The sequence below is a fragment of the Pelecanus crispus genome, chromosome 2 (genome assembly GCF_030463565.1).
Source record: "Pelecanus crispus isolate bPelCri1 chromosome 2, bPelCri1.pri, whole genome shotgun sequence".
Classification (NCBI taxonomy): domain Eukaryota; kingdom Metazoa; phylum Chordata; class Aves; order Pelecaniformes; family Pelecanidae; genus Pelecanus; species Pelecanus crispus.
In genome coordinates, this window is record NC_134644.1 from 49012541 (window position 1) to 49037394 (window position 24854).

At 40.3% G+C, this 24854-nt stretch overlaps 1 protein-coding gene across 1 annotated transcript in view; it reads right to left on the reverse strand.

The window, feature by feature from the left end:
* The window catches only part of CPNE4 (copine 4), a 194375-nt gene that overhangs the window by 2661 nt on the left and 166860 nt on the right, over positions 1-24854 (reverse strand). The window contains exons 11-14 of the mRNA XM_075728118.1: positions 20656-20710; positions 11067-11118; positions 6431-6564; positions 3986-4222 (exon numbers count right to left, since the gene is read on the reverse strand). Of these exons, the coding sequence (XP_075584233.1) occupies positions 3986-4222; positions 6431-6564; positions 11067-11118; positions 20656-20710 (478 nt within the window). The remainder of the gene's footprint in view (positions 1-3985; positions 4223-6430; positions 6565-11066; positions 11119-20655; positions 20711-24854) is intronic.

The window sequence follows — 24854 nt, forward strand, 5'->3', positions numbered from 1 at the left end:
CAGTGTTTGTATAAGTAAGAATCAGACCCAGTAACTTCTGAGCTAAAAACCAGCCCCAGTTCAGCAGTGCTGTGTAAGGGTTACCTTCGCTGGGTTTTTAATGCAGATGGTACGTTAATGTTTTACTGCAATGTTTTCTCCACTGTTTAACTGCTATGCTTAAAGAGCATCCTAGCAATAAATACCTCAAGATGAATAGTTCTCAGCTGATAGCTAATACACAACAGCAGATCAGCCAGCAGCAGGAAAATAATCCCCTATGATGGTAATTGGTGTATATTACAAATGATTGTTGATTCAGTTCTATAGCTTCACCATACTTAATCTTTAATTACAATACATAGTGCAAAACATTCCTCCTTGCAGTGGTTAAGAGCTGTGCTTTCCACACTCATTTGTGATATGTGTTATTAAGTCACAGTTGTTAGCCTTTATGATTAAATACAATGCAGAGTGGAATACAATCTACCTGTGGCATCAGATTTGTGCGCAGTAAATATATCATGTGTCCTAAAGGCAGACAATTTCAGCTCTTAAAATGACTGTGAATGGATTGAGACAAGTGATTTTCTTCAACTACATTTCAGTGATTGTGAGCATCGCTGTTCTACAGTTTCAGGTGAAGGGCACTCACATTGCTGGGGTGGTGATAATTATAGAGAGGAGAAATTCACTTGGGTTGAGGGAAAATATTTTCCCTTTGTTTGTTATGTTCCCATGTAGTGAATTGCACATGTCATCCACTATACAATGGGACATTTTTTAAACAGTAACGGTTACCTTGATTTTATCAAGCCTCTGCAACTACAGGATTTGCCAAGAATCACTACAATTATTATTATTATTTTATAGCTTCAAAGATATTCCTTAAAGAGAAAGTCAAAAAGGTAAGATACTTTACTGAAGTATTCCCGATATACTACATTGTGTAGGAGATAAAAACCCTATATTAAAGCTTTCTTTCTACCTTGGGTCTTGAGCCAGTAAAACACTAAAGTGGGTAAGGGGTTTTAGGTATGTGAATAACTGTAACTCATTGAAATGTGTTAAAAGCCTGTTTGAGTGCCATGCAGGATCAGAACCTTCTCTGAAGTCAAACTTATAAAATAGATTCACTCTATAGATTATTTTTACAACTTCCTTCTCCCTCCTTTCAATTTCTCACAGGGCAGCTTCTGGATATATTATTTTTGATCTCTTTGGATAGATATGAGATTTTGAGTTCCAGGCTGACCTGAGAATTGAAGTAATGAAAAAAAAAAAAATTGTTTGGGTTGACTCCAAATGAATTTTGGTTTAATGTTCCAGCAAAATAAAAAATAATTGTTCACAAATAACATTTTATTCCCTCATTCTGTCAGTAGTAGGGGTAATATGGATTTAGGCATAAATAATCAGAAAAATCTATAAATGTTATACAACATTTTGTAGTCTTTCTAAAAAGATCCTTCAGCATTTTTTCTACTTTATAGTTGAACATCCTAAATACCAAAACTAAGCACAAGGTATGTTGACAAAAGGGACATGATTTTTATACTAAATACATCTTTTGCTTAAAGCTGTCAAATGTATATGCTGATTTACAGTAATTCTTGTGTGTGATCAGAAGTGATCTGGCAAAAATCTCCCAAATGGGGTAATCCACATTTTTCTGTTGGAAAAAAATAAGTTTGATTCAAAACATCACACTCATTTCTACCATGAAAAATTATTTCACCAGTTGATGCAAAAGGCATGGTCTTTTGTTTGTGCTGAGGATAAGTTAGCAAGATAGCTGTGAATGTCACTTTGTTCAGACAGAGAGATTATTTGGGATATCACAATAAAGAAATTTAACCAGAAGTGGCTATTGTTATGCGCCCTCATCCATTACACTGACATTTGTTGAAATGCTGAAAGATCACAATAAAAAGACTAAATATCAAGCTGCATAAAATATATTGACTTATCTGATATAGCAAATACATTATCTATCTGTATCTATCTTATCTCTGCGACTGAGAGAAAGGGGGAGAAAAACATCACTGTTTAACAAGAGCAGTAAATTTTTAAGATTGTTATCCTCTCCCACTACTGGGGAAGTTAATCTAAACCAGCTAAAAATAATGCATGCTTGTCATTTGACCAATGCTAGCAATTAAAATCACACATAGAATCACTCACAAGTTAACACCAGAGGCACAATATATTCAGTGCCCAGAACTGCAACTGTCAGTGTTAATCTATTCAATCAAGGATGATTTCAACTTTGTTATAAAATCACAAAATGAAACTAAAAATAACAAATGCAGCTGGCTTTGCCAGTTCCTTGCAGAAACATATTTTCAACTAATTGAAAGTAGGTCTAGCACTAGCCCATAAATAACTTGCCTCTCAACACTTTCACAATAGACTACAGTGCAGCACTACACAGTTGTGATTATCTGATGAAGGAGAATCACAAGCTATGAGCAGGTCGTCTCATACTTTGTTCCAGCAGATACTAAATAGGTGACTGAGTGGCACCATCAACATAGAAATGCATGTATCTACCAGTCAGTGGCAAATCTGCAGTTATTTGGCATGGTATCACCGAGCTAATAGCACAAGGTGAGTTTTACAGCATATGAGGATTCATTCTTTACATAAAGGTAAAGGGAAAAGAGGAACAAGTCTGTTTCTCTTACTCCTCAGTAGAGTTTGTGAAAGAAAGAAGTGCATCTAGATCTAAGACAAACATAGCAAAACTGTATTTTGAAGTGAGAAAAAAGAACAACAACTGAGAAGAGGAAAAGAAAATGAAGGTAATTTGGAAGCAGCAAAACAAAAGAAAATCTCCTGTGCTAACAAAAAGCCTAGAAAAACTAAAGGAATGTAAGCACTGCAAATCCATATGCAGACCAAAACCAACCCAGAGCTGAAAACTTCTGTGTGACAAATCCAGATCTAAGGATCACTAACGTATGAGAGCAGATGGGAAAAGGCAATCTCATGAGGAGAATGAGTTAGTTACACTGTGGGGCAAAGAAATTTTCAAATCAAATACCAAGGATATCCTTCCTAGACACTGAGGTGAGCAAAAAAACAGTCTGGAGAACCACTTAAATATAACAGAAGGAATGAAGGGAAGGAAGGGAGCAAAAGATGGAAAAACAGAGGGAAAGGGATGTGATCAGCATTGCAAAGGAACACAATGGCCATTCCATGCCTCTGTATGGAGGAAAACGGCCCTGAAAAACGTGGCTGTATGTGGGAAAGCTCCTTCTGTGGGTGAACACTGTCTACCCAGTTGCTGAAAAAGTCCCTGGGACAGATGCTGCAATGCAGGGCCGGTGACCGAGAAGAAAAGTACGTGGCCAAGGGATTATTTCAAATTTGACAATTTAATGTTGGGTCTCTCCCTTCCTCTCCTACACCACGCTGGGCTCAGACAGGAACAGCTGTCTGAGGGCACAGGGAAGCTCTCAGTAATAGCACTTCCTTGGATTTGTTCTTGTACAAAATTTGGGTAAAGGGTTTGGAGGCAACCAGGATGCTGTGGGTGGATAGTCCTGCCTTTGAGAACTTAGGGACCTAAATTTCCTCCTGGGGAACACTGTGAGTACAAATCCACAGCCATTTTAGCTGCCTGCGGAAATGAAGGGATGGAAAGCAGAATACAGTATTCCTAATAGAACAGATGCAAAAAGAATGGAAAAGAGACACCAGGAAAAATAAGTCAGGGAGGGCAACCAAACTAAAATCAAGGAGAAAATGGAGTTAAGGACTGGCACCACAAGAAGCACATAGATTCTGCCACATCTTTTCTTTCCCCACCCTCACCATCTCACTAATGGAGCACATTTCATTCTGTATTCATTTTTTTCTCCATTTCTGACACAATAATGCCATATGTTTACTAAACACTTCATGCCCATCCAAAGTTAGGTCCAGCCCCAGGGACCGTTCACCCTTTTATGTCATACACATTCACCCTTCTGTGGAATGGATGGGAAAATCAGCTTACATGTTTGAAGTTCCTAAATGGCACAAACTGGACAATGTCTCGAAGCACAGGCTCGCCCTTGGGAGACCTCAGGATCCCATCATCGCCATCCAGCATCTGCATGTCACTAAAATCGGCGTTCCCCACCCCGACGATGATGACTGACATGGGAAGGTGAGAGGCATGGACAATGGCCTCTCTGGTGTCAGCCATGTCTGTGATGACGCCATCCGTCAGAATCAGCAAGATGAAATATTGCTTAAGTTGTTGGACAAGAAGTGAAAAATTATATCATTAGTTAATCTTCCAAAGCTGCTTGCCCTTTTCCAGTATAAAAGTGTTTCTGGTAACTTACTCATGGACATTTTAAATATATAGAGCATTTATAGTGATGCAAAGGTTAAGTGCATTTCCCATCCAAACCTCCTCAGCTACTAATTTCTCCTCTTCTGGAGTTTAGCTGTAGTTCAGGTAATTTCCAGGAGCTGGAGGGAGCCAAGGGATGCACAGTGTAGAAAAGGGGGTTTCTAGCTGCTAGGGCTGGGAGAGTCAGGACTTTGGCTGGGAAGTCTGGAATAGTCCTGAGATCCTCACTAGCCCTATTTTCCATCTGCTGCACAATTACTTCTGCTGACAGTTTCCGATTAAGTTTTTTTTTCCCTTTGGGAACCAGTGGGAAGCAGGGAGGAATGGGGTATTGAAGCATTACAAGCCTGTAGCAGAGCTGTCAGGGAGGTTATGACAGTGCTTTGCAGAGGAGCTTTGCTAACAGGCAAGTGGGATGGGTGCAGCCATCTGCAAACTGGAGGGTGACCCACTGCTGTCTGTGGGAGAAGCACCACACCATGGCAGGTCTACTGCATTCTGCAGAGTAATGGGGTCCCTGAGGAGAGCAAGGGCATGGGCACGGAGAAATATATCCATCCTCAAACACATCATACAGAGCCCTGAAGAGAGGTTTTCTCACTCTCTAAAGGAGAGCAAGCAATTTTGTGTACTTGTCATTTCTTTCCCCAAACTCCAAAGCCCACTGAACTGGGATCGCAGGCTATGACATATCTTCACTTGGTAACGGGTAAGAGTGACTATCACTTGGATCCTTTATGAATTGTTAGGCAGCTGGAGTCATTTAACAAACATGCATTAATAGGAAAAATGAACAGGTCGTAGAATTTGGTCACTCTGCACGAGCAATACCAACACACTAAACATTATTAAAGTTTATGTATACACAGCAATATAAACTCAAAGTGTTATGTTCATCACCTCCTGCCATGAATAAAACAAAACATGCAGGGAGAAAACTTTATCTTGAAGACCCATGCTATCAATTAGTTTTTCAAACAGAAAGAGGGGAAGCTTAGGTTTAGAAGAATGAAGCAACTCATTCAATACGACATACTAGTTCAGAGGCAGCACTGGGAACAGAGTGAGCCACCTCAGGATTAGGGGGGTATGGAAATCCAAACATAGCAATTCCCCATTTTAGGACTGGGACCCTAAATACTATCAAGATCCTGGAAACAGCAGTGGAGTGACAATCACAAGCCGAGACTCATGTTTGGGAACTGCTGCCTTAATAGGACTTAAAAAAAGGCTCAGCACATGGAGAAAGCTTGGAGAAAGCTCCAGGCTTGGTGATGAGATGCACACCAATGCACAGCTCTATTCTGTTCCTATATATAGGCATTTTTCTTGCTGCAGTATACAAGTCGTCTCTTACATCCTTTAATCCCACAGCACTGCTCTTGTAAATGTTTCAGACCTACTCGCTCACATACTCTCTCCAATTCTCTCATTCTGCCTTTCTCCCATTCTGTCTGGAAGGCAGGAGAAAAATAAGCTGAATGCATTTCAAAGACTTACATTTAAAACACGATCTATGTTTAAGTCTTTTAGCCCAAGAAATCTGTCATGGGCTTTGTATCAGATGCAGACTAACAGACTTGTCTCCTGATTTCTAAAAGGCACATGATACTCCATGTCAGTAATAGCAAACTGAAAACTGTATCACTACAGTTTTCAAAAGAATGGTTGAAAAAATCCCCTAGTTGAACAAAAAAGTTTTAGTACAGCCTCTGCTAGAGACGTGAAATTGGGTAGTCTGTGTAGGGAAACATTTGAACTCATCTTCTTGTATGATCCAACACTTTAGGGCTTGGCATCTAAATTTTTGTAACCTTAGCGGTGCCATTTATGTTTCCACAGTGAAAAACTGGGTGTGTTACAGTAAAACAGCTCTAAAAGCAGGAAACAGAACAGTGGGGGAAGAGTTTAAGGTTGTGACTACCAAAGCTATAAAGGCTAGATACACTGCTCCAGCCGACACAGACTCAAGCTGCCTTCTGTGAAGGCAGTTAGTGAAAACTGGGAAGACATGATTCACATACATGAAAAGGCCTTGTTTTGATGGCCCACAAGAAATCCACCATAAGAAAAAGGCCAAACACAGCATTATCCTCTTACCGAGGCCTCCTTGGTATTGGTTTCCTCTGATGCCGATTTTGCCACCTTCTGGATGATGGGAGCAATGTTTGTCGGCCCATACAGCTGCAGCTTGGGAAGGCAGCTCTGATAAGCCTCCACAACACCTTGTATTCCTGGCGTGAAGAGCCACACAAAAGGCAAATAAATGTGGAGCACATCACCAATATCATGCTTGTTTAAAATGTAAATAAAAGGCAGGTTCCTAATGAATACATTCAAAATATCACATGATTAGCAAGGACTAACAACCGTATAATTTCCGAGAAGCTGTCTCTAGCTGCCTTGAATCTAGTTTGTAATATATAATTCATTATACCATGCTTCCCCTTCCCAGCAGTTTTTAATGTCTATTGTACCTGTACCTAATGTACCTGTCCAGGTACCAGCTTGCAATGCAACAGCTTCCATCCTTCTTAGTTCAAGGTGTAAGTGATCACTTCCTGATCACCAGCTAAGATTCATGCTAAAAGGGTAGACACAAATTAAAAACCCTTCACACTTCTCTCTCCTCCTCTTCAGATAAATATTTATTTCTGTTTATCACGGTAGTTACCAACAAATTTGCCCTTTGTACTTAAAATCTAGAGCTGTCAAGGAATTCAAACATCTTTTCAAATACCTGACTCCCCTGTGCTAAGAAAATAATTTTTCAGGGTGAATTTGCATAATTGCTCACAGGTTGAATTCAGCTATGACCAAAAGCTGTGAAATCTTGGAAGAAACAGCAGGATGCTTTGCAGTCTACAGAAAAATGAGCTTTAGTCAAGAAGTTTTGATGGAGAACTAGCTATTTTTGGCTTTTTCATTTCAGGATATATAGCCAGACCAGGGAGAACAGACTTCTGCTGACACACTTGACAGATCACAGAATGGAAATTGGTGTTTTCAATCACTGAGAAGAAGGATTTCTTGAAGTGATGCACGTTAGCCTCTGCATTCAGAACTCCCAGCTTACCAGACCTAAAGGATTAGAGGTCTAAAGTTGGAAAGAAAGTGATAGACTGAAGAGCTTTGTAAAGGATGCTGAAGAATGAAATTACTTCAATAAGATCCTAAGCCCGTTTCAGTTTGCACTGAGGCTAGCTCACTCCTGAGGTTTTACTCAACCATGTTTACAGGATATATGGGTGCAGACCTGTTACTAACAAATCATAGGGAGTTGTAATTGCTTTACAACGGTACACCTGAACCTGCCATGAAAAAATGGTGGAAAAAGCAGTCTTCTCTCTTTATAGATAGTTACAAACATATTTTTCCATTGCAGTGCTCACAGACAAAAGAACACGCTCCAATTATAGCTATGATTGGCTAAAACGTAATGTTATGAAATTTCCCTTGGTAATTCCAATGACTAAATTACATACTGCAAAACTGACCTTTTGTTAACTCCCAATTTTAAACCTGCTAAGGATTTCATTACATATACTCAGTGATCTTGCATGAAGGCCTCATAAATCTTCTCTAAGATGATGACAAGATACACTGTAGTTTTTTTCTTATGCATTAAAATAGTATGAGATAAAACTTACTCCCTGCTTTCCGCACAGATTTAGCGTGATTCATGTCAGAAAGTTGCTTTCATCTTAGAAAGAAACATGTTCTAGAAACATAATTTCTTGTTCACTATCTCAGATTAATATATTTTAGAAATAACTACTGTCTTTATATATTCAAATCCAACAGGATATGTGAGTGGCTTACTTTGTAGCTTACTTTTCTGGGACTCCTTTATGCGTATTTTTCTTCACAATTCAACTCTTTACATTTTTTAATGGAATCCACTTTCAATAGCTCTGATGAAATACAGTGTATGCATACATACATATGCGTTTAAGATGCATGTAAAATGCATGCATGTGTAGAAGCCTTCATTCAGATTAGAGGTTGTCACTTTCTTCCTCAGACAATAGACTAAATACTAAGTATAAGACCATAAATATAATATATTATAAATACACTAAATATAAGGCTATAAATACTAAAATTTTCAAGAAGGGAAATGGTAATAGGGGAGGAAAGGTGAGGATATCTGTATTTTATGAATTCCAGTGATCTTCATATGAATACACAGTCCTATTCAATGTAGCATGATGCTTCACACTACCTTGTGCCAGTGAAAGCTCACTACTTCCACAAAGAAAGGGATTTCATTCCTCAAAAACAAATTAGACACATACTTTTTATATTGGAGCCAATCTTTGTTTCTTGGTTTAAAGCAAGATACTCTTCAGCAATTTTCCTTTGTTTTCTGGCAAGTATGCTAAGTATTACAAGGAAAAATAATGTGGTCACTAAGCACTTTATCTCCCTCTCACTCGTGCATCCTCTCTCCACATGATATGCTGGTATTACTGCTCTCTGTGTCACCTAATACAGTGAGAGCATCTAGAAAACAAAACAGAACAATTGGCGGTAGGAACTAATCAAGCGTCCATGATGGGCAGGTGACGAGCAAGCTGCAGCAGATGATTAAACAACACATTTTCTGATCTGTCTCCTTTTCTTGCTTTCATCCAGATGGATATTATTTTAAATGGCATCATTTAGGACAAAGAATTGCTTTTTATATCTCATAGATACATGTGGGAGCACTGCAAAATTTCTTCCCTGGCCTTCTTTCATGCTGCAGCCATCTTTTTATGTCTTCTTAGCCCTAAAACTCCTTTTAGGTGATGGGTTAACTTATCAGATAACGGAGTCCTATGCAAAGAACCAAATAAAGTTTAAATACATAACAAATATTAAATAACAAAGCCAATGCAAAGCTTATAGAACAGCTCCTTCCTTCTTTTTTAACCTCCTCTCATTTCCATTGTTACATTTTATTTTGTATACATAGTATGATATGGATAGTAAGTTTTTACTTGCAGAGGATTTGTCTGTCCAACCTCTGACCTGCTGCTGGCACTGTATAGATGAGACAACCTTTTCAAGTACCAGTCAATCAATACACATCATTATGTAACAATGTCAGCATGATAAAAGAATTAGCCTTGGACTCAAAAGAGGCAGCAAAGCAGGGGATAAAAAAATGCATTCCTTGCATAGAATGCTAGGGCTTTTTTTTTCTGAGGTACACAGAAAGTCAGAAATGTCCTGCATTTAGACTGGGAAACAAAGCTATATTCGAACATACATAATATGCTATCACCTAATACTGACCATGGTTAACTGAGATGTTTTAAATGCATCAGGCCCTGTGTAGATGCCAACGCATCTGTGTTCAGAATCAGGCAAGCTAACTACATTTTAAAATATGATGGTCCAGACAAAATGCTGAGGTCTGTTTTGCTCCCCCACCTCGACTTCAAGTTGGCTCAGAAGCTTACAGGCACATCTAGATGCATACATGTAATTTCAGCTTCTTTTAACTCCATAAAAGCAATGTAAAAAGCTGTGTGAACACATCAAGCAGCTGTAGGACTTATGCCCAATTACATTTCAAGCATATGACCCACAACGGCTGGAACAGCCCAACAACCCAAGCGCAAAAACAAAGCAGGAATGCCCACTGAACCAAAACCAGAGGTCTTGCATTTAAGATGCGTGAACTCTGAATTCTTTTAATGTCTCTTTCCCTTGAATTGCTTGTCCCCTCTTCTTTTCCTCACTTCATTTCTTGAACTCTTAATTCTCATCCTGAACATACCCTGCTGACCATGCCTGAACTAATAAGCCTGAGAAGGGCTGAAAGGAGCAGCTAGAAAATATGAACAGGGAGAGCATTTTGAAACACCCATTTCAGTGTTTGGAAGGTAGCAGAAGAATAACAACCTGTGGATTTTAGACAGCAATGATCATCTGACCAAGACTCTCAAATGAAGTGTTAGCGTGGGATTACTTTTTAGACTGTTTAGAGATTATTGTCCTGTTACTCTCATCTTTTACAAAATATGTGAATTTTGGCGGGAGATTCTAGAAAGACAGCATCAGTCACTGCAGACCTCACTTACAAATACAAGACATACAGCAAAATCTGCTACATGAATCTGGCCTCTGAATACCAAGGATGAGCAATTGTTGCTAGAACACACCAATATTTTATGCTGTGTTAAAACAGCCTCTTGCTGCATTCACTGTCATGAAGGTATTCATGACTTCTGTTATGAAGTTCTCAGCAGTTCTCAGCTGCTGCCCTGACCCTTTGGTGCTGGACATCGCTGGGCTGACTTGCAGCAGGCTACTGTTCCTATAGGTCTGGCCAAAGAACTGGCTCTACACAGAAGGAGTCTTTGATCACAGAGGTGCACAGCCTGCTTTTGCATGTCCTGCCCTTCTTAGCCGCCCAACTTATGATGTTGCTGTAGCTGAAGATCTGGAATGAATCTACAAAACACAGCTTTAGTTTTCAGAAATGCTAGTGATTTGGAGAAGTTCAAGTGCTGAATGTCCAACATGTACTTTCAAAGGGACCTATTTTTTTCAGGAAATTAATGCGTGGCACTTTCTAAGGTTTCTAAAGCTAAGCCTGATGGCTTGGAGTCTGTCAGGTTTTGAAACTCCTAGCTGCTTTCTTTAAAAAACACTATAAAGAATACTCAGGGAATACAATAAAAAATACAAGCACATTTTGCACACAGCAGAGATACGGCAGTCTGTCCTATGTGAGTGTTACCTGCACATTCTGGGTTGTCTTCATTGAAATTGATTGCGAAATCATGAGAGACCTGCAGATAAATGGAAAGAAGGGAAGAAGACTGTAGTCAGAAAAATTATTCCAAGAGGACTTGTGGTTAAACACCCTTTACATTCTTTCCGTGTTAAACCAGAGATCTTTCAAGCTTTCAGCCATTAAGTGTGAAACACAGTCCCAGCTGGAACTCCCTGCAGAAACAAAGTAACAAACCTGGAATCAAACTTGTCAATAACAACAACAAACCCAAGAAAAAATAGCACAAAGAAAAAATACCGAAGTGCATGAGAAATCACGTAAATACGGTGTCAGGATTGGGCTATCAATGCCAGCCACAGAAAAGGGATCTATTGCTGAGGAGATTTAAATGCCAGGTCTCCCTAGCTCAGCATCTCACATTGCAGGAAAGAGAAAGCAGGTTGTGATACAGCACTGACAGCACAAGCTTAGCCCCCTTCTGAATCCTGCATTCCCATGGGTGAACAGTTCCTCATCTGAAGGCCATGGGATTACTGGGAAAATAATTTATTCTCCAAAGAGATCAAGGAAGTCACCCAGACCCACTGTGGAATAATGTAAGAAATGTAAGGAGTCTAAGCTGGTTAAGAAATTAGATTAGGCTGGGGGGACATTAATAAGAAAAAACCTGAAGACTCTGGTTTTCCCTCAAATTCAGTGAATATCCCATTCTCTCTCTCCCTCTCTCTCAATCTGTTGGTAATAAAATACCACAGAGCTATTTTCTAAGTGAAATGACTGTGAATACAAAAATGTTGCTGATTTTCTAGTAAAACAATGTATTGTATCTTTAGTGGCTTGGGAAGATAATACAAGGCAGTGCAAGCCTCAGGTTCCAGGCTTCTTCTACCTGTCTGTCACTTAGAGATCTGCATCCACAGCACAAATCTATTGGGACTGAACCTTTCTGCAGATGTTCTTTCCTGGTTTTAAGGTTTGTTCTTGCCTTTATTTTTTCCAGATTCCTTTTTACTCCTTTCTTTGATCACTGAGAAGGCTTGATTCCTTTTAATCTTGTCAGCTCTGAAGCTCAGTCTCTAAATTCTCCTGTTTGTCTTCAGTTGTCTTGAGTGAAGCCCAACTTTTGTCTTGCAATGGACAACATACATATATATATATAGGTTTGCATAAAAGTGGATATGGCTGAGAGTTAAGCAGGTGATTTGCATAATTTAAAGTTGAATTTAGGTATATCATCCCAGATGCATGAAGGCGTTTATATAGCCAACTCCAATTACACACCTTTGACACTTTATAAATCTCTGTAGGACCTTCAGAAGTGCCAACTGTCCTAGTCATATGGAAAGCAACCTGTTTACTCCCTGTACAATAGAACCTGGATTATTTGCACAAAGAGATTTATTTGTTGGGTATCGCTGTTTCATTTGCTAGTTTAGATGACTTCACAGCACAGCACAGAAATTGGTCTATGACTAATAGACCAATAGATCAAATACATGATTACAGAGGAGGTTCTGTAAAAGCGAAGTGGTGTAAGTTGGCTAATTACTGACAAAGAGAACTTCTCCTAGAGAAATCCAATTTCCCCATCATATGCTGGCCTTGCTCACCACAGTGATGCCTACCATTACTTATTAAGAGGTTAAATAAAGCAGGACTTCTACCATGATAGGAAAGGACTGAAGCAAAAACTCACTGAAGAGTCTGCAGCCAGCTCAGCCCAGCCAGGAGTTTGCTATGTCTGCACCAAGCATCAATTGCCTCTTACAAAGGGTTTTATGTGGGCCATTCAGGCTACCTCACTCAGCCATGGAAGATAATGCTGAAAGTCACGATGTATGTTCCTTGCTGAGCAGGCACAGAAGCGCAGGGCTGTCAGATATGCTTCAGAGGTGCTCCAGAGCTCTTCTGTCCGGCTGCTCTGTACGTCTCTTGGCACACTTTGCCCAGCTGGTATCTACCAGTCTCATGACCAGCTGCAGGCCAAAGGTAATTGCAGCTGTCAAGAACGGTTATGTGTTTTCACTCACTGATGATTTTTTTGTTGTTAAATAGCCTTTCTTCTTCCTTTAGGCTTTCTGTATTTTGTACTAACTGCATATCAAAAGCAAGAAGGATGGTGATGCATGTTTATATATTGCAGGCTGATTCTTCCAACACTGTGCCTCTTCAGTGATTTTATTTCTTTATTCCAAATTCATTTGAAACTATAGCTAAAGGAGTATCACAATTCTTTTCCACAGCTATGAATACAGTATTTTAATTCCACATGCAAGCATGGGCTGGATGCTTTTGTTGCTATACCTTTTGCAGGATCACACTATGCAAACAGTTTTTCTGGTTCAGAGCTATGGCACCCAGGCTATTATTTAAGAAAAATGTAGACAACAGTTCAGGCCAATAAGGAAAGCCCAAGTCTAGTAGGTGTGCACAATGATCAAAAAAATAATACTGTCTGAGCAAGGGCTGCTGTCCTCCCAAAGCAATTGGCCGTCATACACTGTCATCCTGATTCACCAAGAAGTGTGTTAAAATGTATCCTGAAGGCAGGACAGGAAAAACAATGAATGTGCAGAAGTATTGGGTTGTTTCCTATGGTCTCTGAAGAATATATCACAATTTAAACAAGATTTAAGTATAATGTGAAGGAGAGAAGTTCTTTGAGCAGCTCAGTGACAGTTCACAAACCACAAAGCATCACCTGATATTTTTAAAGCAGAGTTTCTCCAAATACTCAGGACTCACTCCCCACTCAGGTAAGTAAAATCAGCTGTGCTTCAACCTGCCCCTGTGCTGTCTCCCTGGCGGTGGCCAGAATTCAAGATGGTCCAAACCAGCAGAGACTTCAGGCACGTGACATGTACTGAAGGTCTTACTGAACTTGGGCTGCTACCTGACAGGACTCCACGTAAAGCCCACCCATGTCAAAAGGTGGTTTGGATCAAACATTCAATACTTTTGTTTTCAAAACAGTGCAAGGTAATGAGACTCCATCCTCTTTTTTTTTTTTAATTAAACATGCAAGGGCTTTTGTGACTGAAAGGCAAACCATGCTGATGACAGAGGATCAAAATCTGGCATCTTTCTGATATTGAATGACACAGCCCTCATGCACTCCCAGAACTGATAAACTAATGGGGAAAAGGAAGCATAATTGTGAACATCTAAAAATACCGAAGACTGGGAAGTCCTCAGGGGAAACAAGAAGACATTTGGCTGTTCAGAAGCAAGCATGTTTATATAATCTAGTAGGGGGGTTTGTAAGACAAACATTTCCTAGCAGTCAGGAAACCTGGAATATGTCAAGCCATGCCAACACAGAATAACTGCTTTACATTAGTACCTTGGACAGAGAACTTTGCAAAGAACTGCAGACCATGGTCTGTGATGGAAGTCAGCCTCACGATAAGGAATGTCCTCACAGAACTGTGATTGTGTCACGGATCCTGGATTATGTTTTGAACATGCAGCTGACCCTCTGCTCAGCCCTCCTCCTCTCTCTTAACATCAATCCATAAAATCAATCCATAAAAGGAAAGGAGAGAGAAATTCTGGAGTGCAGAGGTGATTACATGTGATGAGCCTGGCATTACCTGGGTTGCTGCACAAAACACCACTCAAAGCTTCTAACTAAGGACATTTACTTGCACTTGGCTATGCATTAATCTTTTCCCTCTGCAGGACTCCAAATAAATTATTTAGCAGATACCATCATGCATATGGGATTATTAAAACACAGCTGTCCAGGAACTTCCTGCACCAGAAACATATTATTTCTCAGGTAATTTCTTCAAGGTTTTTAACGAACAAAATAAGTAGCTCTACCATACAGCATGACGTAGATTATGACGACAGCATTTCTGCAGATATATCAACTAAATAAACAGTCTAAAATATTTTTGCTAAGGCAGATTATAGTATTTTTTTTTTACCACTGTACAGTGCCTCCATTGCCTGGGAACATTTTACTTAAGTTACATCGAAACATGTTATTCTATTTTGTCCTCTGCATTTTTTTAAACCCTTTTTACTCTAACTGAACTTCCATTTTTTAAATAAAAAGCTGCTTTGGCTCAGAAACCATGTTTTTCATTAATTTTGCAAATGCTGAATGTGAATGCCTCAATCCTGCAAAGTTGTAGTCTTTCTTTTCCCTCTCTAGATTGTTGAACTGATTTAAATTAACCTCCCTGTCCCAAATAGCTCCTGCTTTCCAGAAGCCTCTATGATGATAGTACTGGGACTACTTGACAAACAATCTGACAAATTCAGCCATATTTAGGAAAGCTTTCTTACTAATTTAAATAGACATTGTCAAAAATCCATGAACAATAGATGCATACAAGCTTAAATGCTGAGATGCACAATGTTGAGCACTTACCTGTGAATAAATTGAACACTATTAAGCCATTGGCAGTCTGAAAATTAAATATGGAATGCCTTCATGTTTTCCAAAAGCTTAAGACACTAACAAATGTAAAGAACGATTGCTCAAAAGCTATTATTTTCAGAATGCTCATTAATCAAACAGTTTGGGAGCTGGACAGCTTGTGTCTCTGGCTAAGACCACATTGTAGACATTTCTGCTTTGCCATTTATTTTCCTTTGTACTTGATTTTTGAGCATGCTGCCCAGTTTCCATGTTTAAATCCAGGTTGTATGGATAAGGTGACAAATTCTGTTTTATCCCTTGGTCTGTTACACATCGTTGTGTTGGTTCTTTTTTGTCAGATTTGCATATATTTTTGCCCTCAAGCTCCTGCAAAGTGTGGGAATCACAAAGACCACAGCATTTTTCAACTTCCTTACCTGTCCAGCAAATCAGACAGTGCAAGTTAGGGTCGTAAAGATGCTGTACTGTTTCTGTAACTGCAGTGAGGTTCTCTCTAGCACCAGTGAATGAAGCTTTCATTAAAAATGCAGAAATAACCAGGACTGTCTTAAAACAAACTGCAAGTTGTTTCGTACCTATTCAGGTGTCAGTCTGCAATTCTTCTTTAGGAAAGAACACTTCATTATTGACAATACACCTGTCATGGGGCTGACACAATTCTAACTTTCTTTTCATTTTCACAGTAAGTTTTGTGCTGCTGTGTGGTTTTTCAGCTCCTTTGAGCTCTGCCTGCTAAGAAATTAGTGTGTGTGGTTCAGCTTTCTTTCCTCCTCTTCACTGTGACCTTTTGCAGCAGTGTCTGAGTCCATATTATCTGCCACCTCTTCACTTTACATCAGACTTTTCAGATAGTTCTTCTCGTTGAAAAAAAATGTGATGGGTTGGAGACACTGCTGTGGAATAACTGGCAAGTTCTGAAAGTTTCGTATGCTAGGAACTCAAGTGGGGAATATTGCTCTCAGAGGTTTATTTAGATCAAGGAGCAGGGTGATGTATTTGTCAGGCTGCGGGGAAAAACGACCATATTGCCGAATATTGCATGAAAGATTTCTAGACTGATGAGGAATGTTATATATGGCATGTCTTGCTTCCTTCACTCCCACAGATTCCTTATGCCACTAAGAAACTGTTGTTTTTCTGCTAACAGCTCTAGTGTTTCATTTGGAGCCGCAATGAGGGAAAATAAAGTCAGTGTAACATAGCGGTGTGCTCTTGAAATGGAAATTCTGTAGAAAGCATATATAAAACCATGTTTTTAAAGGGGTTCACCCTCAAGAAATTAATGAAGAGCCTGCAGAGGTGGATACTGGCATTGTTCTGAAGTGCTAATGTAAAGGGGGGGTGGGTTTTTTTCCATGGGGAATAATAGCTGGCATAGCAAATATTTCTTTTCATGTAGCATGTAGAAGGATGTGAGGACACTGGAATCTTACTAAACAGACAGGTGGATACTGCCCTCCAGCACCCATCCCAGGCTACTGGCAGGAGCTGAAGTCAGTATGAAACCAAGGCACTGGTTTGATGTAACAAATGGACACCTTTCTCCCATGTGGTCTAGTGCACCAAGGAAACCTTGGCAAAAAACTTTAGACCTTGTGGCCAGCCTGAAAGCAGCAGCCTTCAGCTGGTCCTAAATAGCAACTGATCATTAAGTGAAGACATGTTACCATTGATTCATGCTGAATAGTGAGTTACAGGCCTCATTTTTCTACAGATTGTGACCAAGCATGACATAAATTAGACCTGAATCCACTGGATCCATTTACTTTGCCCACTGTTTTTTATCAGGCTGCTTACCTATGGCCTTCCCTCACTGTGTTATTGCCATGCATACATTGGTCAGCTTTCATTTAGACTTTTAAGGGAGCTATGTTATTTCAGTTGTGTGGAGGCTCTCATGGTACTTACAAACCCTTGGCAGTGGGAGTCATTTCTTCCACAGCCCTAGCAATTTGTTGTCTACTGGAAGAAATAAAAGAGCAGCTGCTGGTGTGCAGAGACCAATGTGCTATGAGCTGATTAGATCATCTCATTAGGACTGAAGACTCGAAAGCAGGCACTCTAGATTAAAATGAAAATCTGATTTATCCACATGATGGGGTCACAACTTAGAAGTTCTCATAATGATTCAACCTAAATTTGAAGATGTGAATTATTGCAGTTATGACACTGCTGTCCTTTAATAAAACAAAAGATATGTATGACTTATAATACCTTCGACTGAAAGGATCAAAAGACCATTTGAATAGCATGAGATCTGCAGTGTTGCTGTGGTATCTATAGCGTTACCATATTTTTGCAGCAGAAGATAAGAAGTTAAGGGAGACAATTTGGGAGCACTTTTTTCCTACAGTCTTTGTTACTTTTAATTATATCAGTTTCTTCACTGTTTCCTATGTATCTTGGCTATGTTTCACATCAAACACTAATCATTGCTGGCTTTAAATTAACTTTATGATACCAGTGTTGACTAAATTACTGAAGGATTTTCAGATTTATTGGTCTTGACTTATTAATGCATCATGATGAGGCTGACTCTTTACTCTCTTACAGAGTGTATCTTTCAATTTCGAAGTGCAGCCAAAGCCAAGCAGGGAGTCAAGTGTTGACACAGTTTATTTTAAGAAGACAGATATTTGTGTGGACTGTGTAGAGTATCACAGGGAGGCGCTGAACAATAGCACAGATGACTGTTAATTCCTAATCCAGTTCCAGTTGGACGTGCACATGATAGACACCAAGCTAATTATTTGTCCCCATCTGTTGCACAGGAGGGCTAGTCCCCCTGCAACGTGGTTCTTCTCTTCTTCAAAGTTTTATTACATTGGTGAGTTGATGTCATGTCATTTTGTCTTTGTCATTTTCTGTCACCATTTTCCATAGTGGAGATTAAAGATGTTGTTCTGGCTCTCACGTGCATCTCCATTTACTCTGGGACTTGTTTTGTGTCCTTACACATATGTAATCCACAAGCAAGTAGCCCCATCTTCTTAAGTTTACCCTTACTTCTCCTGAACTTCTCAAAATCTGAAGGTCCCGATTAATCCATTTTCTTGCTTCGAGAGGTTAGTAACATACAAACTCTCCAGGGCAGCTCATGCTATTGGGCAAGACCCTTCATCCATGCATGGGCTATTAAGTTCAATGCAAGCCTCTGACTTGCTTAAGAGTACTTGTCAGGAAATTATCCAAACACCAGTTCTGCCAAAGCAGAAAATCAGTTGATGGTCGTCATTGTACATCTGGTTACAAAGTCCTCCTGAAATCACCTTCTGCCAAGACATGTGTTTTTCAGCTGACACCTGAGATATGCTCTTACAATCAGGTAACGAGGCTGTTGCTTGGGACTAACAAAACTGGTATGTTGCCTCTATGCTCATCTGACCTGAGGCATCAATGCCACCAGCTGATTATTTTGGCTGAGAAAGAGGCAGTTTTGTACTGTGAATTTTGCTCTACTGCCATCGCCAGTAAACCAGCGAAAAGATTTCAGCTGGCACAGTAACATCTTCCTTCAAGCAGTCCTTAGATATGTATGACTTTGCAGCTGAAGGAATTGCAAGTTTTCCCCCATGCAATGATGGTCACCTCACAGATGATGGAACAACCAGCCCCTGGCACACCACCAGGCTGGTACCTTTGTTTAGGACAATCACAACAGTACATGGCACTGTCAGTGATGGCCAGTACTGGGCTTGAAAGAGCAATCTGGTTGTGATCAACTCACCTAGTCAACACTGCTATACAGCCGTGGGTAAGGGGGCACATAATTGTGGCAAAGGCATGGTCATTTGAGAAGTAGCTACTGTGGTTCCCTAATGTGTCTGGTCCTAGAGGCTGCTCAGTACATTTATTCTCCAAAACACTCCCCCTTATATAGCAGAGATGGTTGTCAGATGCTGCAGTTGGAACAGATATACAACAGACACAGATGTTCCACGCACATTTACCACATTAAAATCTATATCAAAGCTCTGGAAGTCGTCTTGGATTTTGGAAAGCATTAACACTGGTGTTACTTTTCAGGAACAGAGCACTGTAAAACACCTTGTCAGGCACAGTCCAGTTTTTTATAACAGTGATTTTTAGCCTAGAAGCCAATGTTGTTAAGACATACGTTGACTTACCTTAGAGACCTGTTTGCAAGACACTTACCGAATTTGCTGTACATCACTACTGTGTTCTTATGCAGGTATGAAACTTACAAGCTGTGAGAAACACACTGGTACATTTTTTTCATCTGCTGATCCATGCTTTATAATGCTGATTGACACACGATCCCTTTCTGCACAGAACTATTCTCACCTGGCCAGTGTTCACCTCCCTGCAGCCACAGCTGAGAGACGCAACCCAGAGCAGGGGACATGACTATACTGAATGAAGTCTGCATGATCAGAAGTCCAGTGCTGCTCTTTCCCAGATAGTATCTGAGTTGCAGAATCCCCAGCTAGTTTTTGGTTACTTATTTGTGCAGAACTACTCTTCTGCCCCACACTACCTCTGCATGTGCAATACAGGATTTGAACTTCTGCCTCTTCCTTCTTAGGTCTTTCTCTGTTGGATGCTCCTTCTTTTACTCCACTGTCTTCACTTCAGCCCTACCAGACTGCATGTTTATGCTCACAATTGTGCCATCACTGTGGATCACTCTCATTTTGTTTTGTTTATAAATACTACTTCTCTCTAGCATGGATATATGCTCTTGTATTCCTCTTCCTGGTATTGAAGATGTCTACCGTGACACAGAAATTTGCCACAGAGCAAAACTCTTCTAAGGTCTTTATTTTCAGGAAGATGTTCAATCTCTTCATCATAAAGCATAGACACTAGGCCACTCACTGAACCACATCTTCCAAAAATGGGTTCTGTCAAACCAGGGCTCGCAAAGCTTCAAAATGTGCTTGGCAGGTGTTGTTCAAAGATTCCATTCTCCTCCTACTAGACTGTTCTCCTCTTACTAGACTAGCATCCATTAACAAAGCTTTGCCAATGCCATGAAATATTTTGGGTGTAGCGCAACTATTTTAAGTCTGACCTCGAGTTCTGGTTTCAGTGAGGTATCACTGGACGAGAAAGCCAGATGAAAGAAAACAAGGAGTAGTACTGTTCCCCACAACCCTTGCCCTGCACTGAACCATTTCCCCCTTATTTTGTGCCTCATAAACCAAGGAAACTAACAAATGTCATTTATGCACCTACTTTGTATTCTGGGGGTATCCTTGCTCCAAATCCAAAGGCTGGGAACATTTTGTCACTGGAAAATAATAAAAAAAAAGAGGAGTTCCCACAGAGAAATGCATTTTGTTACAATAACATTTATTCTTCTGTAAGCATTCATCAAAAGTGCAAAGCAGTGCAACAGTACAGAAAAGGCTTTTAGGTCAAGAGTGTTACACTGCAGACTGGAAGGGTATTGGATTAGAGAAGGAGGGGTGTGTGCTGATGAGACGGAGAGTGATATGGGAGATTTTTCAGATGAATCCCTAGTATTTTGGGGAAGTTAAAATCATTTGGAGAATACTGAGGGATCAAGGTATCTTGCACTTCTCCCACAAATGCAATAACAGGCCTGTATTACCCACTCTTTTGCATTACCTGGCTGCAGCATGAGGGCGAGTTGTCTTAACAGCCTGTAACAAATATATTTCATATAAATACAGATGTGCTTCCCCAGCTCAGAAAATGGGTGTAGTGAAAACATGACTCTGTAATTAAAAGTGTTTGCAAATTTGGGTTCTTACACTTGTCCAGGTGCTAAAGAGACTTCCTAAAATATCTGAAAAGGGTCAGTTTCACACCCCAAGCCTGCAGGTTCTGTAAAGCTTTCCACCTGCATCATTAGTAGTCCCACTAAAACATAAGATTATTTTAATTAGGCATAGATTGACTGATAACCTAGCAAATGCTGTGGCATGGTCAATTTGCTTTCAAACACTACAGTGAGTTTGTTCCACCCCAGCTAGATCTTTAGAGACAAAAATTCCTGATTCAGAGGACCTGGAAACTTCAAGGCTGTTAATACCCTTTCAGAAACGCAATGTCTCACACAGCCCACGTGCTGTCAAGCTGCATCTTCCCAGATGGCAAAGTGGAAAACAACAAGCTGTAAGGAATGTCTCGTCCCTGAGTCAGCAAAGCACTTGATCACACACTTGAGGTTAACAATTCACCCAAACATATGCTTAACTCTAAACACATCCTGAAGCCCTGCTGAAGTCACTGAACTGTACTCCAGTGCTCTGATGAATCAAACCCCTAACAGGTTTATCTGATTTTGCTTACAGGGTTTCAGAACCCTTGGAAAAGTTGAGTTCCTACTACCATTATTGGCATTTTCAAAAATTCCCAAGAGAGGCCAGCAGCTTCAATTTTCTTTGTGTAGTTCAAGACATTGCCACTTCAAGTATCAAGTGGATAATTTGCTTCCCAGACATACTCAAGAAAGATGATAGCACCCATTAAAGCTGCTGGGCTATTCTGTCTGGCATAGGCTGTGAAAGGCACCATGATATTTCTGATACAAGCTAAAGGAAAATGGAAGGGTTTAAAAGAAAGCAGAAATAAGCCCCCCCAAAAGTTAGATTTGCCACCATGGGATAGAGAAATAATCAGATATATGGGAAGCAGTGGTGACTGTCATCTGATGGCTTAGCTCTCACAATTGTTGTTTTGCTACGAAATTTAGTTGCCGCATAAATCTTGGGAGCACAATTCTGTGTACTGTATGTTACACCGTGTGACAATGGATCTTGGAAAGGAAGACTAACATCATTTGCATGGTAATGAAACATTTTTTCCAAGACATATCAGAAATAAAGTAGCTGCTGACATTCGATGCTAACCACCTACTGATAGCCTTCTCTTTGATTAAACGCTCCTGGAAGAGGGGAAGCCCTTATAAATAGATGCAGAGAATTCAGGCACACACTTAGAGGGCAAAAAATAAGCCATTAGAAAAGAATCTGAGGGGAGAAAAAAATCTTGTTTTACATCAATGATTAAGCATGGCTGGATTAGAAAATCAAACCCTGTGGAGCTGCAAGTTAATTTATTTTGGGCAAAAGCAAACGAAGACTGAAAAATAATTTTACTTAGGTAGAACATAAGTGTCTAAGTTCAATAAAGTGATCAAAAAAGCTGATGCTGGCAGCAATTACCCAACCTGGGAGATGCCTAAACCCATACAGTGCCTGCATTTGTACTGCAATGTTTCTCAAGTGTAAACAAGTGTAGGTACTCTTGTATCTGCAGCTCCATCTTCTGCTCTGCAGCGATTTAGAGACAGCACTAAGTGATATCTCCAGCAGCCTGGATTCTCCTTCTGGCAGCGAGACTCCCACGTTCCCAGTCACACAGTGGCACAGTCCCTGCTGTTATTCTGCACTCAGAATACCTTACCACCACAGTCAGGACACCTGTCTTTATGTCTGAATCTCCCAAATCTCCTTTTTGAGCAAGTGCTAGTTACTGCTACCATTGTCTTGTGAAAGAGTAAAGCTTGATCATGTACACCCTCAAGATGGGATTCCATGTGGCTGCTTTACAGAGAGAAGTACTTGAACTCTAGAGAGTCTACTCCTGTGTTTAGTACTTCCTCTTGCCTCACTCAGAATAGCTCCATGCTCTCCTTATTTTCCAGAATTTAGGTACATACCTCTGGTATTCTGATTCAAGCCACTGGGACCAAGGAATTCATTTTCATGTGCTCCCAGAGCTTGATCTTTAACGTAAGATGGGAACCTTTTGATTATCACACATGACATCCCTTGCATAAGAAAGATGATCATGTTATTCCCTGACCACACCTCAAAATTTGTGGCTGACAGCTTTCAGGATAAAATAAAATTTTAATGTAAGCAATACTTTTCCTCCTGTCACACAAAACAAGGTGTTTAGCTAATATAAAGGTCTCACTCTTTAGTGAATACACAGTTTAATGGCTTAGTGATATTTTACAAAGTAACCTTCTCTAGTCTTCCCATCCACCCCTCACTTTGTCATATGAGAAAAAACCCAGCAGCTGAGCCTGCTGCCCTCTGCTTATCCTCCACTACTGAGACACAGCAGGGAAAAAGTGACCCAGAAGGGCAGCCAAGGATTCTCTTGCTTCCAGGACAATCCCTTATGGTATAGAGGCATGAAAGAGCTGCTCTACCAGACTCTGGGCTATCACAGCAGCTTGCAGCAGAAAGCAGAGCAGCTTCCTAGCTTCTGTAAGCTATGTCAAGGGTTAGGCCATCCAGGGACCGAAACTACAGTCAGAAAATGAAAAGAAGGTTTCCTCCTGCCTCAGGGGTGAATTGCATGCATCAGAGACTCCAGCCCTGTTCCCTAACCTGGCATTTCAGTAGGAAAGAGATCTGCTCTAATGACTTTTCTTCCTTTGTAATTTAAACTCACTCAAAGGAAGAAAAGTGAGAACCAGTTTTCTTTTCCTTCATCTTTTTTGCAGGGGCATTTGAGCTTCATTTATTCCAGGACATAGGCCTGGCTGAAGCACTGGGACATGACTATAGACACAGTCTGTTAGCACTCTCCCTGGCATAGTGCTGGCTCCTGCCAACCAGCAGCCCCCAGAGACTTCTCAGGGACAGTGCTGGGGACAGCTGTGCTTGAGACTGCTCCCAAATGGCAGTTTGGGCATCACCAGTTTGTGCTGGGAGGAAGAAAGCTGAGATACAAGGACATGGGCAGTGTCATGCCCTTGGCCTCAGGTTCTTAGATTTGTTTGGTTTAAACCTAGTCAGAGAGTCCTTAGCACATGCAAGGAAACTGCCTGCACTGTCCTGCTGGAGACAGATTGCTAAAGGGACAGGAGAGAAACACAGAAGTGGAAAAACAAGCTGGTTCTATAAAACCTGAAATTTACAAAATCAAGTAAGGAAAAGAGGATCCTGGCTCGGCAGAATGTTTACAACATTACTCTGTCACGTCTACTTCACATTTTATATTGTTCTTTGTTTTACATAGGTTCCCTTGGAAATTAAAACCTGGCATAATTTTCTAAAAGCTGAAGTACTTGACATGAAGATCAGAAAAGCAAAAGCATCGGACTTTGACTTTTATACCTGGTTATATAAGGGCCATGAGTACTCATGCAAGCATAGGTGTACATGGCTTCTGGTACTTTTTCCAGTCAAACAGGCATATATTACTGAAAGATAACAAAGACCAAGCAGATCTAGGTTATACCCTAAAGGTAAAACCAGGGAGAGGGTTCAGGTTCACTGTTCATATTGGTAAATGCAATTAATGCACACAGAAAGGAATTCTCAGGACTCCAAGACTGCAGTCTTCTGAAGAGAAATACAACCAGTTAAAGTCCCTCAGTAACCTCAACTATAACGTAATGCATAGCAGAAAATAAATTCTGAAAATATCCTATATTATCCTTTTGG